The 18,224-nt window shown below is 44.3% G+C and overlaps 1 protein-coding gene across 1 annotated transcript in view; it reads right to left on the minus strand.

Annotated features, from left to right (window-relative positions):
• Positions 1-18,224, minus strand: part of Ube4a (ubiquitination factor E4A) — a 41,345-nt gene that overhangs the window by 12,056 nt on the left and 11,065 nt on the right. Inside the window, exons 3-13 of the mRNA XM_051156323.1 lie at positions 16,685-16,858; positions 15,967-16,079; positions 14,437-14,589; positions 13,164-13,323; positions 12,417-12,619; positions 11,737-11,928; positions 9,897-10,230; positions 7,906-8,026; positions 6,300-6,604; positions 4,827-4,959; positions 3,441-3,628 (exon numbers count right to left, since the gene is read on the minus strand). Coding sequence (XP_051012280.1) covers positions 3,441-3,628; positions 4,827-4,959; positions 6,300-6,604; positions 7,906-8,026; positions 9,897-10,230; positions 11,737-11,928; positions 12,417-12,619; positions 13,164-13,323; positions 14,437-14,589; positions 15,967-16,079; positions 16,685-16,858 — 2,076 coding nt within the window. The remainder of the gene's footprint in view (positions 1-3,440; positions 3,629-4,826; positions 4,960-6,299; positions 6,605-7,905; positions 8,027-9,896; positions 10,231-11,736; positions 11,929-12,416; positions 12,620-13,163; positions 13,324-14,436; positions 14,590-15,966; positions 16,080-16,684; positions 16,859-18,224) is intronic.

Below are 18,224 nucleotides of genomic sequence, written 5' to 3' on the forward strand. Positions count from 1 at the left end.
TCACCATTCCAACGGGTAGCACTAACTAGATTCAGTGGGTTATGAACAAAAAAGGAGCAGATGTGAAAGGGGGAAGGGAATGTGTTGGGAGTTCCCAGTGAAAGTGGGAGGAGAGAGTTGGGGATGGGTATGATCAAGCATTCTTTACATGTATGAAAGTGTTAAAGAATAAATAAAGATATTATATTAAAACACATGAAAACACAAAAACATAAGCTTTGTGTATGTTAGACAAGTGTGCTACCAGCCTTTACTGGGACTCCCAGCCCCGCCCCACCCCAAGAGAAGGTTCCTCTGTGTATCCCTGGCTGTCCAGGAACTGACTCTGCAGGCCAGACTGGCATCAAACTCAGAGATCCATCTGCTTCCAGACTGCTATGATTAAAGGCTATGCCACTATGCTCAGCTTTTTCTATCAATTTCTTTTTTTTTAAAATATTTTTAATTTTTATTTTATGTGCATTAGTGTTTTGCCTGCATGTATGTCTATGAGACAGTGTCAGATCTTGGAGCTAGTTGTGAGCTGCTATGTGGGTGCTGGAAATTGAACTCAGGACCTGTGGAAGAGCAGTCAGTGTTCTTGACCACTGAGCCATCTCTCCAGCCCCTCTCTACCAAGTTCTAAGGCCTAGAATTAGGCCAAGAGTTTGTCTGATTGACACAACAAGAGGAAATATCTCTCAAGAACAGCCCACTTAGCAAAGAATCAGGACCAAGCTGACTTCAAAAAAAGTCAAGAACAGATACTTCTGTATCCAAATATGAAGCATGCAGTGAGACCTGAGAGGCCACCACAGCAGCAAAGTCATGTGCAGAATGGGACACTAAATGATCTCTATAGACAATATCTGAGGGCCAATTGGCTCTTGACTATTCCAAAAAAAATCATGCCAAGAACAAAAAGTCCGAGTCTTATACAGTGTTTGAATTGCCATACTGTAAGACCTCTTCAAAATGGCTCATATCATAAATGAAGAATGAAGCTGGACAGACAGATACAATAGCTGGCATTACAGGCCCAGGTTTCCTCCTGCTTAATGCCAAGTCTCCTAGCCTCCCTCCCCACTCCTCCTTTCTTCCTTTCTTTTCTTTATTTTTATTCCTTTTCTTTATTTTTAAAAGATTTATTTATTTATTCAGTATCCACTGTTCTGCCTGCATGTATACTAGAAGGGAGCTCCAGATCTCACTATAGATGGTTGTGAGCCACCATGTGGTTTCTGGAACTTGAACTCAGGACCTTTGGGAGAGCAAGCAGTGCTCCTAACCTCCGAGCCATCTCTACAGCCCTCATTCATTTATTTTAAGAAAGCTCTTACTATATAACCGAAAGTGTTTTTAAAAAAAAATAATTTATTATTATTAAAAATTTTTTATGTACATTTGGTATTTGACCTTCATGTATGTCTGTGTGAGGGTGTTAGATCCTCTGGAACTGGAGTTACAGACAGTTGTGGGCTGCTATGTGGGTGCTAGGGATTAAACCTGAGTCTTCTGGAAGACGAGCCAAGGAATGTTCTTAACTACTAAGCCATCTCTCCAGCCCCCCAATGTGGTTTCTTTTTCTTTCTTTCTTTCTTTTTTTTCCGAGACAGGGTCTCTCTGTTAGCCTTGGCTGTCCCAGACTCGCTGTGTAGACCAGGCTGGCCTTGAACTCACAGCCTCTGCCTCTGCCTCCCGAGTGTTGGGATTAAAGGCATGAGCCACCACACCCTGCTCCAATATGGTTTCTTTTTCCTTTCCTGTCCTCTTCTTTCCTCCCTCCCTTACTTTTTTTTTTTTTTTTTTGAGACAGGGTTTCTCTGTGTGTATCCCTGGCTGTCCTGGACTCACTTTGTAGGCTGGCCTCTAACTCACAGGGATCCACCTGTCTCTGCCTCCCGAGTTCTGGGATTACAGGTGTGTGCCACCACACTGGCCCTTGCTTTTTTGAGACAGGGTCTCTCTATGTAACCCTGACTCTCCTGGAACTTGCTACACAGACCAGTCAGTCACAGAGCACCTACATCTGCCTCGTGAGTACTGGGAAAAAGTTGTGTGCCACCACACCTGGCCCTATGTTATTTTCCAACTAAGTCTTTTTGCCTCTGCCTCTCAGGTATTGAGATTACAACAGTTCTGCATCACCATGCTTGGCTGACCAAGCCTTTTCCAACATTCACTCCCTTAGATTAAGGGAGTTATAATTCCATTACCATTCTCTGGTTGCACACCACACAGTGAGGTCACCACAGTGATCTGCTGTGCAGCTCCCCAGTGTAGTTGAAGGCTTACACCCACTATGTCGCTGAATCATCATCTTGGCTCATTTTATATGTGAGAAATTGAGACCCAGAGGAAAGTAAGAGACAGAGGCAGAAAACAAATGTGGAAAGTTAACTAATAAAAAGTTAAATGCTGCCGGGTATGGTGGCACACACCTGTAGTCCTAGCACTTGAGAGGCAGAGGCAGGCAGATCACTGTGAGTTCGAGGCCAGCCTGGTCTACAAAGTGAGTCCAGGATGGCCAAGGCTACACAGAGAGACTCTGTCTCGAAAAACCGAAAACGAAACAAAAGTTAAATGTCTCTTTAAATGCTAATTGTATATCCTACCAAAAGCAGAAATCCCCTCTAAAAAGACTATGCAACGGCTTAAGGTATCTTGCCTACTAGTTCAGACAAAGTTCTGCTTAATCAAAACTCAGGCTCAGGACTGAAGAGAAAGACAATGTTGTATACTGGTACTCTTTATTTTAACTTTTTTTTTTTATGTGTATGTATATGTGGTGGATATATATGTTTGTGTGTGTCCATACATGTGTCTGTTTGCACATGCACATGTGGTAGCTGAAGGTCTACACCTAGTGTATTTCTCAATTGCTCTCCACTTCTGTTTTTGTTTTTGAGACAGGGTTTTTCTGTGTAGATCTGGTTGTCACTTGATAGACCAGGCTGGGCTGGAACTCAGAGTCTCTCATTAAAATCAGAGCTGATTTGGCCAGAGTGGATGGCCATCGGGCCCCAAGCATCCTCCTGTCTCTGCCTCTCTAGAACTGGATCATGGGTACATGATGCTGCATCTGGCTTTTTAAAACTTGAGATTTTAAGGTTCATTCTAGGTTCTGGTGTTTGTTTTGATTACCAGTGTATGCAGACAGGATTTTTTTGTTCTTGTTTGTTTTTTTTAAGACAGAGCTGGTTCTACCACTTTTAGTTATATGATATGCACAAAAAAAAAAAAAAAAAAAAAAAAAAAAAAAAAACCCAAACATTTTTAGCATCTGTACTCTTACATATAAGGTGAGAACAATATAGATAAACTTTTCAGATAGACAAATAAAGCACTCTGCATTCAGTAAGTACCCAAGAAATGCTGGTTGACATTTGTATGCCTGTCAACAGTGACCAAGCTGTGAAACTCTTAGTTCTTAGCTAGAGCTGGCCATGGGACTTCTTTACCTGTAAATTCAATGTCCACAAAAACCTTGATTAAGGCTTCTGAAAGTTGGGGAGCATGTGGAAAGTTGCAGAACACACGTTTCCGGTGGAACACACTGGACACCAAGGGGCTTGGGGCTGGGTCCAGGTGAGGCATCACTGCTTCCAATACCTCTGCTAGTTTGGCCCTCAGGTGGGGATTCTTCATTCTGCAGGGTAGAGAGCACAATGAGCAGGAAGACATAACTCCCTGACACGATTCTGCTCTATGTAAGGGGCTAGTGCACACTATACCACTATTAAATATGTGAAAGTCAGACCTGTTTTAATTTCTCAGTGCTCTGGTGCAGGGTATACTGTGTAACATATTTTGAGATGGTTTTACTACATAGTCCTGGCTGGCTTGAAACTCCCTATGCAGACCAGTCTGGCTTTGAACTTGTGGCAATATGCCTGTCTCTGCTTCCTGAGTGCTGGGATTAAAGATATACACTATTATGTCTGCCTCTTTAATTCTTGAGATGACATGACAGCTTACCATAAATGAGGGAGCACTTCATGCATTTTTGTTTTGTTTTGTAGTTCAAGACATGGTTTCTCTGTGTAGCCTTGGCTGACCTAGACTCACTTTGTAGACAAGGCTGGCCTCGAACTATCTGCCTCTGCCTCCCAAACCCAGTTATGCTGCCCATTTAACTCTTGAGATGACAGCTTACCATGAGTGAGGGAGCACTTCAGTTTCCATGTAATGCTTAAGACATTCAATTCTCTTATCTATAACAATGTACTATTTATTATGTTCTCTTCTCTGACAGGTTCATCTTGAATAAATTTGCCTTCCCAAGCTTTCTGAGGGCAAAGGTTAGGTCATAGTTATCTGACAGCACTCATAATCCCTATCCTGTGCATCTAATTAATGCCTTTTGGCTTATGACTTCCCCTTAGGTCTCCTCAGAAGGTTTGACTTCCTCGTATTTCTCATTGATATGCCCTGGTGAATTGGGGGCTTTTTATTTTGCAGCAAATGTATCCTTTTGTGCATATAAATTGTATCTTTTAGCCTACACACATAACATCCCTCCCACAAAAGAAAATCAGGGAAGCAATTCTAAAAACCATAGTACCTCTGTTTCTGAGTAAAGGCTAGAAGTAACATCACCCCAGGTTACTGCTTATCCAACTCAGGGCACAGGAGCAAGCTTTGGTTCACATAATTAGAAGGGTGTAGCACCTGGCTGCCACGGGATAACTACTTAACCAGGCACCAGCAGTGGAATTCCCATCAGGAACCTTATATGCAGCTTCAGATTCTCTGTGAGCAAAGCCCTTTGCTTATTAAGCCTCACCACAGCAGCCGGAATGTTTGTAGCGCTAACCAGTGCCTGGGGCAAGCTTCCACCATGTCACCTTTCTATGCTCCCAGTGAAAATGGTGATGAAGTGAAGGACATGCTCCAGGGAGTCTGCTGATGTCTCCAAGGTGTCCTCAGCAAAGCGCCGCAGAAAGATGAGGAAATCACCCAGGTTATCTGCAAAAAATTCTGAAAAAGATCCACTGGAATTAGGCAAACATCTGTTCATTGGTCCCAAACAACATCCCAGTTAATTAAATCCAAGTCTTTTATGTACCAGGGATGGTGATAAGTTACTAACTGTAGGGTCGGTCTGTTACATGTGTATCGGGCTTTATTTTTATCTGAGTAAATACATGAACAATAGTGACACAAAGTACTGTCAACACTGGTATGAATGTCCCTAAAGGCTGGTCACAGTTTAAGCCACCCCTTAGGTGTGGCTAGTTACACTAGGATGGCCCTCCAACCACCCTTTGGCACGCATACCTTTGCTGAGTCCCTTTCTGCATTACACTAGGCCAGGAGAAATCCTGATGTGTGCAGTGGAGTATGCATTAGTTGTAGAAGTCTGAAGCTTTTGTTTTGGTCACCTGTGCTGCCATATTGTGTGTGACTCTAAGAAGAGATGCGTGGGGCTTTTGGCAAGCAACTCAGGCCTGCTGACAGTGATGTGACTGGGCTTGCAAGTGGGTCTGCCAGCCCCCATTGAGTCCTCAGAGTCCTCTGGCTCTGACTGACAGCTTGGCCACATCTCATTAATACTCTGAGCTAGAATCATACAGCCAAGTGCTCCTGGATTTCTGATGCAGAAGACTATGTGAAAGAATGTTTGTTGTTTTAAGCAGCTATGCTTGGGGGGTAACTTGTTACACAGCAATATGAGGCCAGCAGTGTTCATGGACATTTAATCTGATTGGTGACCATCTTCTGACCCCTCACTGACATACACATACACACAGTCTCCCTTCTGAGTTAACAAGAGGGGATCTGTTTTTTTGTTTTTTTTTTTTTCCTAAAAAAAACCTCAGGAAGGCCGGGTGGTAATGGCACATGCCTTTTATCCCAGCACTCAGGAGGCAGAGGCAGGTGGATCTCTGTGAGTTCGAGGCCAGCCTGGTCTACAAAGTGAGTCCAGGACAGCCAAGGCTACACAGAGAAAACCTGTCTCAAAAAACCAAAAAACAAACAAAACAAAAGCCACAAAACCTCAGGGAGAGTTAGACAGACAAATTAATGAGTTGAAAGACAAACAGTATTAATGAGAGAACCAAGGCGCTGTGAAAACCCTGATTGCAGTTCATCTTTTGGAGGCTGTTTTCTGATAGTCCCACCACTGGAGACAAAGCAGGAGAAGCAACTGTTAGTGCCTTACACTTTGGCCAGGAGACACTTGCAAGTTTGAGTAGTTTTTCTAAAAACAATGGAATGACAACTAAGGAAGGAATTTTGAGGACTAAGTTTCCAAGGTGACCCAGTTAAACTTAGGTGGCTATTAATAGAATGTTCCCAAGGGACAGGCTGCTTACCTGGTACATAAGCCAAAGAGCTGTAGTCATCTGACAAAGGAAAACTTAGCTCTATTGGCTGTGAGCCCTCATTGCCGATGGCCAGTTGAACCAGCAGAACAGCCATGGACACCTGCAAATTCAGGCAGTTTTGCAGCATCTGGGGTTCAGTCATGGCAGTCTTGGTGGAAAGATAGATGGTCATCAGACGTTCAAACTGCTCACGAAGATTGTCAGCAGCAGGGCTAGAACTCTGCTGAGCATCTCGCCAGGCAACCTGCAGCCGATGCAGATTTTGGTTGATTTTTACCATCTGATCATGCAACCTGCCCCCAAGAAAGCAGAAGAGACTAGATCAGGGAGGCTCATGTGAGGGCAATGTAGAACAGACCACACTGAAAAGCAAATCCTCATGTGTTTATTTTAGTATTCTAAGGCTGTAGAAAGTGGCAGGTCCAATGACACAGAAGGCGCTCACAAAGTGCACTGCTCTGAGAAAATGTTACCATGTACTCAACGGATCTGAACCAGCAGCCTCTGACATGAGCAGGCTGGGGTGAGTGGTTACTACTGAAAATAGTCATTTTAATGAGGCAGCGTCTGAGCACCCAGCAGGAGCTTTAGCGAACACAGGTGGGCTCAGCGGATGGCCTCTGCAGTGGAACTCTAAGCGGGTGAAAAGGGCTCCATCACAGCAACCACACATAAAGCAGCCACCACTTGGCACACAACCTAACAGCAGCCTCCAGCCCTCTGCTGTTTAGCATGCAACAATTACTATTCACTAATATTCACTCAAATATTGAAAGGAAGACCTAGAACTAAGAGCCATTGATAACTGGTTCTGTGCCTACAATCCTAAACCACTCCCTTGGTTCTCACAGACCGCGACTAGGGCTATTGACAGCAACACTAGATGCCTGGCATCCCTGGGTCTCAGTTTAGATCAAGCACATGCTGAACTTCTGTCACCATATTTCAAATGTCAACAGGTCAGAAACACTGTCTAATAGAGACATACTTTTATTTTTTTCCAAGAAGGAATTCTTTTTAAAAAATCTTAACATTAATTTAAACATCATAAGAAGATAAAAAAAAAATTTGTATTCCAGGCCAGGCATGTGATGCACACCTGTAATCCCAGCACTCAGGAGGCAGAAACCTGCCTCTGCCTCCTGAGTGCTGGGATTACAAGTGTGCGCCACCGAGCCTGGCCAGTTTTGTCTCTTGGTCTTTGAGCAGAAGGAATAATAAGAATTCAAGACTAGAAAGTGAAACATATAATGAAAACAATTAGATGTTCCTAAATAAGAACAGAAAGATAGGGATTGACAAGTTGGCAAAAGTTCGAGGCCAGTCTGGTCTACAGAGCGAGTTCCAGGACAGCTAGAACCCTGTCTCCCTGCCTTGAAAAACCAAAAAAAAAAAAAGGAAAAGTTGGCAAAATGTGGAAAGAATATTAGCACACTGTACATAGTCTACACAGAGTAGACTGACGCAGACTTAAGGAAGTGCACATGAGTTCTGGTAGCCCTGTGGAGCCTAACATGAGCCTTTAGACTCACTGTCAGGACAGCTAACTAGTTCTTCACAAACAGTGCTTTTCCAAAGACATCAAAGGAGTTACCTGTGAAATCCCAAGAACAAGGTATACTCTGTCAGGGCCAGGTTCTCTGTCACAAGGTTGTAGCTCTGGGGGAACATTGGCTCCTGCACAGCTGGGATCAAACAGGTCTCCTTGTCCAAACCTCGAGGAAGTGAAAGGAATGGTGATCGCTCGCCAGACGTCTGCCTTGGGTCTCAGTCTCCCTTTACTTTTGCTCAGCTTCCAAACTGCTACAATATCTTCCTCACAACACACCTCCAGCTACTTCCTACTCTAAAAATGCTTTTTGTTTGTTTGTGTTTTAGTTTTGTTTTGTTTTTTGAGAGACAAGGTTTCTCTGTGTAGCCTTGGCTGTCCTGGACTTGCTTTGTAGACCAGGCTGGCCTCGAACTCAGAGGTCCCCCTGCCTCTGCCTCCCTAGTGCTGGGATTAAAGGTGTGTTCACCTCCCCGTGTGTCTGTGTGTGTGTGTGTGTGTGTGTGTGTGTGTGTGTGTGTGTAATATATTTTCGAGAGACAAGGTTTCTCTGTGTAGTCTTGGCTGTCCTGGATTCACTTTATAGAGTAGGCTGGCCTCGAATTCATAGAGATCCATCTGCCTCTGCCTCCCTGACTGCTGGGGTTACAGGTGTAAGCCACTGTGGGCTCAGAGGTTAAGAGCACTGGCTGTTCTTCCAGAGGTCCTGAGTTCAACTCCCAGCAACCACATGGTGGCTCACAACCATCTATAATATGATCTGCAGGCATACATGCAGACAGAACACTGTATACATAATAAGTAAGTAAATCTTTAAAAAAAACAAAACACTTTTTGGCTTTCTACCTATCTATAGAAATAGTTAAATCTCTTTTGCTGAATCTAATGAAAGCAGTAAAAACTAAAATGAGTGGTAATACTGTATATTTTTCCAAGTAATAGGCAACGGGCCATTTCCTTTATTTCCGTGTGTGTGTGTGTGTGTGTGTGTGTGTGTGTGTGTGTGTGTGTGTATGTGTTGTTCTTTGGGGATAGAGTTTTTCTGTGTAGCCCTTGCTGTCCTGTAGCTGTCCTCTGTAGACCAGGCTAGCCTTGAACTCAGAGATCTGCCTACCTCTGTCTCCCAAGTGCTGGGATTAAAGGTGTGTGCTGTGGCCAACACTACCACCTGGCCATTTCCACTTATCTATGTTTACGATAAGTTGCTTTTGTGTAGATATTAGTTTTTTAATTGTAAGATGATTTAAAAAACTCTAAAAATCTAGAAGTAAATCAATCAAAACTGAGGATTCACTCTGAGTGACAGAATCAGGGCTGATTAATTTTCTTCTTTTCACTTTCTATATTCAAGTTTTCTCCAAGCTGTTATCAGCTTTCTTCTTTCCCACTCCCTGCCTCTTACTCTTTACCCCATACCCCCTGCTCTAACTACATGGAACTTCTCATCCTCAATAAAATCTTTCTACAGGTTTTTTTTCTAGACAGCCTCAAACTCAAAGATCCACCTGCCTCTCCTCTCAACCAAGTGCTTGGATTAAAGGTGTGCACCATAATGCCCAGTGCTCCTTGCACAGATCTTTACCTCTACACCCCATTACTGTCCTGTCTGACACCCTGCTCTTTTGCTGGTAAACCCTGAATTGTCTTTCAAGAATTAGCTACGAAGATGCCAGTGTCTACAGAGCTGCTCACTCACTCCTCCTATGCTGTTCCACTGTGTTGATCTGTCTGCCCTCTCCTGGAACCCCTGAGTTCAGAAAGGATGGTGGCTGTGCATTGCTTCATTTTATAATATAAAAGATGACGAAATGAACATCTAGGGTTGCCAAAACCAGACAGAAGGTCTCACCAATGCCTAACATTTAAAAGATAACAGTTGTTTTTCAAGAATCCATTTTTAAATCACTTAACTAGTTCTCCACTGTGCCTCATCTGTTTTGAACAAAAGGCACTTTCTCAAAGGCTAAGGGAGCAAATGCCTCAGGGGGGCGACACACACACAAACACCGTTTTGAGAAGCCCAGTTCCCCGCCTACCTCTCATGTGTACATTTTTAATTTTTCGTTCTTCATCATTCAACTCCTTGAGGACACAGTAGGTGGGGTTGAAGGTGAGGAGCCGAGAGGATCTGGGTTTGCAGAAGGGCTGGCACAGCTTCAGGAGAGCAGCACCCAGATTCAGAAAGAAGGCATCCGAGGCATACATTTGGAAGAAGATTCCGGGCATCTGATTGGCCCAAATTTTGGTGCGGCCTGCATTTGCATGCAGACAGTTTCCAAGCCAGAACATGATACCATGCTTGGTTTCTGGAGAGAGCTGGAGCAAGTTCTTCAGCATCTGGTAGATCTTTTCATGGAACTGAGCCATGAACTGTTTAACCGGAAAACACAACCACACACCATTGCAATTTCACAACCTTGGTATTCTTTTTCACTCTTAAGCCCTAGGAAACACATATTTCTAAGTAGATGCTAACCTTAATCTTTCGCTTTTATTTTTCTTGCACCTTATTCCTTGATTCTGATTTTTAAAAAAATATGTATTACTGGATACTTAGGAGACATTTCCTGGTTAGCTGCCAAGCTTCAGAGATTTAACAGGTTCTACAGTGGGGAGTTTCTGTAAAGTGTTAGAGGCTAAGTCTGTGGCTCTGCTTGTCAAACGGCTTTCATAGCAATGACTCAACTCTACCAGTGCAATGTGACACTCAGCCATAAACAATATAAACAGATGTGGCTACAGTAAGTAAATATTTTAATTTTTATATTACATTTATTTAATGTCAATGTATTTAGTATATAGGAGGGGCATGCAATGGAGCAAGTGTGAGTATGTTTGGGACTAGGTTCTCTCTGCCTACTATGTGGGAGGGTCCTGGAGAACAGACTCAAGTGGTCAGGCTGGACAAACAAAAACCATGGACAGTTGGGTTTGGTCATTGTTGTAGTTTGCTGAACACTTGATTGGCAGCACCGTGATAATTAACCAGTAGATGAGACACTTTAACTGCTCCATTTAGTCATCTAGTGCCTCACAGTCAGACTTCTGCTAAGTTTTTTATTTCCATTTATGTTTTGTCTCTATGTATGTCTGTGTGAGGGTGTCAGATCCCCTGGAACTGCATTTTGGGAGACAATTCTGACTGTCATGTGGGTGCTAGGATTTAAACCTGGGTCCTCTGGAAGAGCAGCCAGTGCTCTTAACCACTGAGCCATCTCTCTAGCCTCGACCTCTGCTAAGTTTTATGTTAGGAGGCCTATACCTAAAGAGGAGGTCAGGGAAAGAGACATATAAAGCGGCATTTACTTAAAAGGTTTATGAGCTAAGTGACAGTGAGTATCTTGGTGAGAAGGACAAGGACTGAAGGGGATGTGCAGCACTGTCACACGGGGTAAGTTTTCACCCACACCAAAGCTCATCCTCTCTTCTTAGTGAACGACATAAAGAGGGTGATTTCTTTTCTTTTCTTTTCTTTTCTTTTTTGAGACAGGGTCTCTTTACATGACCCTGGCTGTCCTGGAGCTCACTATGTAGAGAAGGCCTGTCAGCCTCTGTGTGCTGAGTTTAGAGATGTGCATGGAGGGTGACGTCTTTGCTTCCTTCCTTTACTTCTGAGGCATTCTCTCATGGTGTGCGGGTTTGCCTAGTATTGGCTGCGCAGCTCAGGACGACCCCAAGCTCCTGATCCCCTGACTGCTGAGTAGTAGCACAAGCATGTGCTGGCCCGTCCGCCTCAACAAGAGGGCACTTGCATTGTTATTATGACAAAAGCCAACCAGACCAGTTTGTTTTCCAAAGAGGCTGAAGCAGCCTTATCCCTACATGGTCCCTTCATTATCTCAAGTCAGCGGCTGACACCCTGGGAAACAGTTTCACCTGATGGATGTTGGCCTCCTGCACTTTGATCTCCTGAGGACTGGAACGAGATGGATTCAGGAAGTAGCCATGATTTTCTACCACACCCGGAGTCTTCAACAAGCAGGAGATACTCAGAATGACTCCCAGCAAGGTCTTCTGATACGCCTGGCCATTGCTGGGGTCCTTGGGCTGAATGTATTCTAAGAAGACCTGTAGGAGAGAACAAGTCCTACTCATTCATCTGTATGGCCAGATAAAGGGAACAAGGTGCAAGGGTTTGAAAGAATTAAGTCTTACACAGCTGTGTGTATGTGTGTGTGTGTGTGTGTGTGTGTGTGTGTGTGTGTGTGTGTGTGTGTGTATGAAAACCATGAGCACAGTATGGAGGTTAGAGGACAACTTGTGTATGTGGGTTGGTTCTTTTCTTCCCCCACGTAGGTTCTGGGGATCAAATTTAGCTCTTTGGGCTTCATGGCAAATGCCTTATCCACTGAGCCATCTCAGCAGCCCTGGCTTAAGGGCCCCAAATTCGCTGTGTATCTGAGGGTAGCGTTGATTCTCCTGTCTTGACTTCCCAGGTGCTAGGATTCCAGGCGTGTGATACCATCCCTGGCTTTCTATAGGCAATGCTACAGTGCCCTCAGGACAGGAAGCACTAAGCGGTGAGCACCCTGAGCACACAGTGCTTTGAGACCCACCTTGGCCATATCCTTTTGCCTAGTGAAATAGAGAAGAATATCCAGATACGCATACAGCAGCATCTGGCAGAGCTCTACATCTTTTATTCGGCCTAGTAAAATGTCAAACACTGGAATCATGACTTCAGGAAATGTTCGAACTTCCTCGTCCAACAGCAAGGCTTCAATGACCTCTTCTAAAAACTCAGTCACATCTTCAAAATCTAACAGAAGACAGGTGAGAAAGGAAAGAGGCCGGGTCAGCGTCTGTCTTTAACACTGCTTCATGTTTTCTCTGTGGTGCCCGGACTGAACTGAAGACCTGGTGAAAGCTAGGCAGCTGTTCCACTAGTGCCCGGCCCTGACCTATGTACTCACTTCCAAACAAGGGCTTTTTAGGATTTAGTTACCTTTATTTTATGTATATGAGTGTTTTGCCTTCATGTAAATCTATGTACTAAGTGCATGCAGTACCTGTGGAGGCCAGAAGAGGGCAGTGGATCCCTTGGAACTGGAGTTAACAGTTGTGAGCCAACATGTGGATGCTGAGAATTGAACTGGGGTCCTCTGTAAAGCAGCTAGAAGTGCTCTCAACCTTTGAGCCATCTCTCCAACCCCTCTTTGGTATTTTTGAGAATTCTGCTAGTACTGAGGCCTAAAGATCAAGGTGTAAGCTTTCTTCCTGACTCTGCGACCCTCTCTTACTCCTAGGAGTTTCAAATTTGTACTCTAAATGTAGATGTTCAAAGATATTGCTTCTATACTCACGGGCTCCCTGAATGGCTCCCAACATCAAATCTACCAGCTGCTCATGGATGTTTTGATCAACATAGATCTCTGGGGTGAGGAGAACTGTCCGAGCGTTGGACACAGTGAGGTTCCTGCACTGCACTGCAAAGGGGAGCAGGTTTTCTGGAACTTTGGTAATCTGCAGTGAAGAAAGAAAAGTGGGCAACTCTTGAACCATGGAGCAAAGTTAAACAGTAAACAGGATGGAGAACACACCCTATCCCCCAAACAGGATGGCTTTGTTTGTTTTTTTCAAGACAAGGTTTCTCTGTGTAGCCCTGGCTGTCCTGGAACTCACTCTGTAGGCCAGGCTGGCCTCAAATCCAGAGATCCACCTGAGTTCTGGGATTAAAGGCGTGCTATCTGGCAGTATTGGCTTCTTGGGGACTGAATTCAAGCCAGACTTGGCTTAAAGGCTCAAATTCAGAATTCCTATCTCATTGAAAATGGTAGCAGATTGGGATTTTGTTTGGTTCATCTTGTTTATTTTGGTCTCACCATAGTGTAGGCTGGCCCGGAACTCACTGTGCAGCTATGTAGACCAGGCTGGTACTGAACTTGCAGCAATCTTTGTGCCTGTCTCTCACGAGTGCTGGAATTACAGGCATGTGCTACCACACCTGACTGATCTGGTATTTAGGGTTTTTGGAGACAGGGTCTCTCTGTGTAGTCCTGGATGTCTTGGAACTCACTTTGTAGACCAGGCTGGCCACAAACTCAAGAGAACCCCCTGCCTCTGCCTCCTAAATGCTGGGATTAAAGGTGTGTGCCACTATGCCTAGCTTTTTTTTTTTTTTTTTCCTTCTCCTTTTTAAGGGTATGGTTTCTAGAGAGATTTGTACAGAGAACAGGAGGCACTGGTTAACTGTGAAGAGAGATGGACCCTAAGCCACAAAAGGAGACCAAGGCTCTCTGGCAATCTCATAATACTAAGTATACCATAGAATATACATACATATTATGGCACGAAAGACAGTGATCCAAGGCCGGGCGGTGGTGGCACAGGCCTTTAATCCCAGCACTTAGGAGGCAGAGGCAGGTGGATCGATATGAGTTCGAGGCCAGCCTGGTCTACAAAGTGAGTCCAGGACAGTCAAGGCTACACAGAGAAATCCTTTCTCAAAAAACCAAAAAATAAAAAAATTAAAATAAAAAAAAAAGAAAAAGAAAACAAACAGACAGTGATCCAGCTCTCACATGCTAAAGTTACTTAAGGGGATAATCTACAATTCCATGAAGCTTATCCATTTACCTCTTCCTTGGCTCTTTGGAAACAGGAGTAAAGGTAACAAAAGATGTGCTTCTCTCCTGCATCTCGGTCAGCAGAGAGATTTAATGTTGTGGAGGAAGTCATGCTGATCAAGTGGTTTCCTGGATCTTGAAGCAGTAACCGAGCAAAGATGGCCTATTAAGAAAAACAAACAAAATACTAAACTACTGCAAGGTACATCTTAGAGCAAGCACTAAGGTATAAAAAATTTGGCACCTGCTTTGGCAAGAATCAGGTGTAGTTCAGAATAAGGTGGGGCGGGGGGTTGTTCTTATTTCTTTAGAAATACTGGGAACTAACTATACACACAACGTTTACCCAAGTGTCTGGGATAGTCACAGCACAGAGTAAACACCAAATAGTTACTTGATGAATGCTATAAACAATCAATGATAAAACCTACATGTAAAATCTACTTTTCTGTCTGATCGCTGGGCTTAAAGATACTTTAAACATGAAAATTAAATGCTTTTATCAGCCTTTCAATTTTTTTGAACATTTATTATTATTTTTAATTTGTGTGTGTGTGTGCTGTGTCTCTGTGTGGGTCTGTGCACAGAAGTGAAGGTGCTCATGGTAGCCAGGGACACTGCTTCCCCCTGGAGCTGGAGTTACAGGCAGTTGTAAGTCACATGATGTGGATGCTAGAAACTGAATTGGGTCCTCTGTAAGAGCAGCATAAGTTCTTAACAGCTGAGCCATCTCTCTAGGGCCCTTATTTCTGTTCTAAAACAGGGGCTCTCCTGTAGCCTGGCTGGCCTGGAACTCAGCGCTCTGCCTGCCTGCCTTCTAATGCTGGGGTTAAAATTATTTGTCACCATGCCCAGCCAGTTCTTCAAACGTACAGTCCTTCATTGTGGGCTCCGATACCCTGGGAGTCCTATGTGATGGATGTTGGCTTTCTGCACTTGACCTCCCAAGGACTCGACGGAGGCCAAAGCAGGACATTGGTGTCCTGCCCTGTCACACTCCACCTCCTGCCCCTCAGCTCTGATTAAGCCTGGAGCTTACTACTTTTCATCTAGGCTGATGGTCAGCAAGGCCCCAGAGATGCCCTGCAATCTAACCCACTCATTTGTAGCACTGAGGTTGCATCCCACATGGCACGATTAGCTGTATGTGGGGGCTGGGCAGCTAGACTTGTTCCTGGGCTGTCTCCCCAGCCTGCTTTTGGCCTTTGGAAAGTATATATGAGAGATGGGCCTTGTCTTAGGAACTTAAGAATCTAATAGGAGTAATAATACAGGTTCATTAAAAAGCCACAAGAGACAGAAATGCATAGGATAATGAACTCTGAAGAGGGAGTGACAACTCTTTTCTGGCAACTTAGAGGACAGTTTTACTGGTTCTTAAACAATGGGTGGATCTGGACGTGTGGGTAGGATGGACAGGAAGAGTTCATCTGGGAATAATACCACGCACGGTGGAAGAGGCACAGGCAAGCAGAGTCACGAATGGACAGGACTCAGCTGCATGGCTGTCTCACTGAGAGCACAGAATCAGGAATGGTACCTGCTCAACGTTGCTCATGTCAAGCCAGTCTTGATCCTCCAGCTCCACTGCCATTTCCTCCAAATACACACACCGGCTGGGGATGCCATTCCCGCTTCTCAAGCTTGGGTCACCTGTGAAGCAGTTTTAACCTGTAGGTTAAGGGTAATGTTCCTGTCTTCATTACACTGTTTTCGTTTTGTTTTGTTTTGTTTTTTTGAGACAGGGTCTTGCTATGTTGCCTAGGTTGGTCCTCAACCTAGGTCCCTCCTCAGAACTGGAGACTGAAAGCATGTACAGCTATGCTCAGCTTCTAACAACCGATCTTGATATACAACGTAGTTACAGAGCATGGACTGTTGTGGATTCTCAGTATTAAGAGAATTCTAGACACCAGCATTAACTTTAGGGTTGAATTCCAGACAGGGCACAGAGGTAAAACACGTCTGAACCTCTCAGTATCCACAGAAGAAGATAGGATTAGCCACTCTTTCCATGTCATTTTTTAAGGTAGTACAGACAAGTAGTCACATAGCTCAGTCAGTACCAACATGGCAACAGTTAGATCTGTTGAAATACTGTTTTTAAGTAATTAAAAAGCTTACTTAAAAAACCCGGTGTTCCAGGGAGTACAGGAGTGGTTTTAAACATTAGACATAGCAGTTTTCTAACAGCTGAAGTAGTCCCTAGCCTAAGCCAAGAGGGAAGAACACACAAGGGGTGCAAGTCTGCGACTCACTGTTGTCTAGAGTAATGAGGAAGATCCTTTGGATCATGTGATTGATGTTGAGTTGTTCACATATTTCTTGCTGTGACCGGAAGGAGCGGCTGATCTCAGACACTGAGTAGTCAAATTCGTCCAGGCTCTCTGACACACTGTTGTCCGAGTCATCTGGACTTGCTGGGAGCTCATCTGCCGGAACATATAAGCTCTTACAGTGTGCTCCTCCCTTAGAGCCAAACACAGACCCAGAGTGAATGGAACATATAAGCTCTTACAGTGTGCTTCTCCCTTAGAGGCAAACACAGACCCAGAGTGAATGTAACTTTCCGAAGGACAACTGCGCATGTGAAACAAATGATTCATGTCATTAGAGAGCACCTCAAGGCAGGCGAGTGCAGTGCAGGGGTCTGCAATCCCGGCTACATAGCTTGTCTTGTTCTACACAATAAGCTTTACTACTCAGGCCACAACTGTACCACCTTGCCAAAACTAGCAACACCACCTAACCTGCAAATCTGAGAGAAAAAGGAATTACCAACTAGGCCAAGTGACTGTAATTATTTTATATGTATGGCCTTTCCCTAAAGAGCACATTTGTTTTGGTAATTTTGCACACAGGAATATATCCCATACAAGGGCTCCTTGAACCAGCTCCCTACAGAGAAAGAGCTGCTTAATTTTTGCAATGTTCCAGACTCCTGTGCTCATACTCAACACCATTGTTTCTTATTTTCAAAAAAACTGTTGTGGGCCTGGTGTGGTGGTGCACACCTTTAATCCCAGCACTTGGGAGGCAGAGGCAGGCAGATCTCTGTGAGTTCGAGGCCAGCCTGGTCTACAAAGATAGTTCCAGGACAGCAGAGAAATCCTATTTTGAAAAATCAAAACAACAAAAAAACCCCCACAAAACCCCAAAAAACCTGTTGTGCTTTTCAGCTGTCCCTCCCTGTCACTTTGACATTTTGTGTGTGGACAACATGTGTCAGTATGCTTGTGGAGGTGAGAGGAGTTTGTAGCTGCCAGCCTTCTCCTTTTATATGGGTCCTGAGGATCGAACTCAGGCATTCAGATGAGGTGGCAGGTACCTTCACCTGTGGAGACATCGCTTTATTTTTATTTTTTTATTTTTTGGTTTTTCGAGACAGGGTCTCTCTGTGTTAGCCTTAGCTGTCCTAGATTCGCTTTGTAGACCAGGCTGGCCTCGAACTCACAGTGATCCACCTGCCCCTGTCTCTCGAGTGCTGGGATTAAAGGCGTGCACCACCATGCCTGGCTCTAATGTTTTAAAAGATGCATTTTCAGTGCTGTGTATGCGTATGGAGACGCACATGCTGAGGCGTCTCTCCATCTTTGTTTTAATGACAGATCAATACCATGCTGTAAAACATTCTCCCCATTCACCTATTTTTGTGTGTTGTGTGTTTGTGTGTTATAACATACACTTGGAGATCACAGAACAACTGGGGGAGCCCTTTCTCTCCTTCCAAGGATTGTACTCAGGTCATCAGGACTGGAACCAAGTGCCTTTGCCCACTGAATTATCTTACCAGCCTCT

Source organism: Acomys russatus, chromosome 14 (genome assembly GCF_903995435.1).
Source record: "Acomys russatus chromosome 14, mAcoRus1.1, whole genome shotgun sequence".
Taxonomy (NCBI): Eukaryota; Metazoa; Chordata; class Mammalia; order Rodentia; family Muridae; genus Acomys; species Acomys russatus.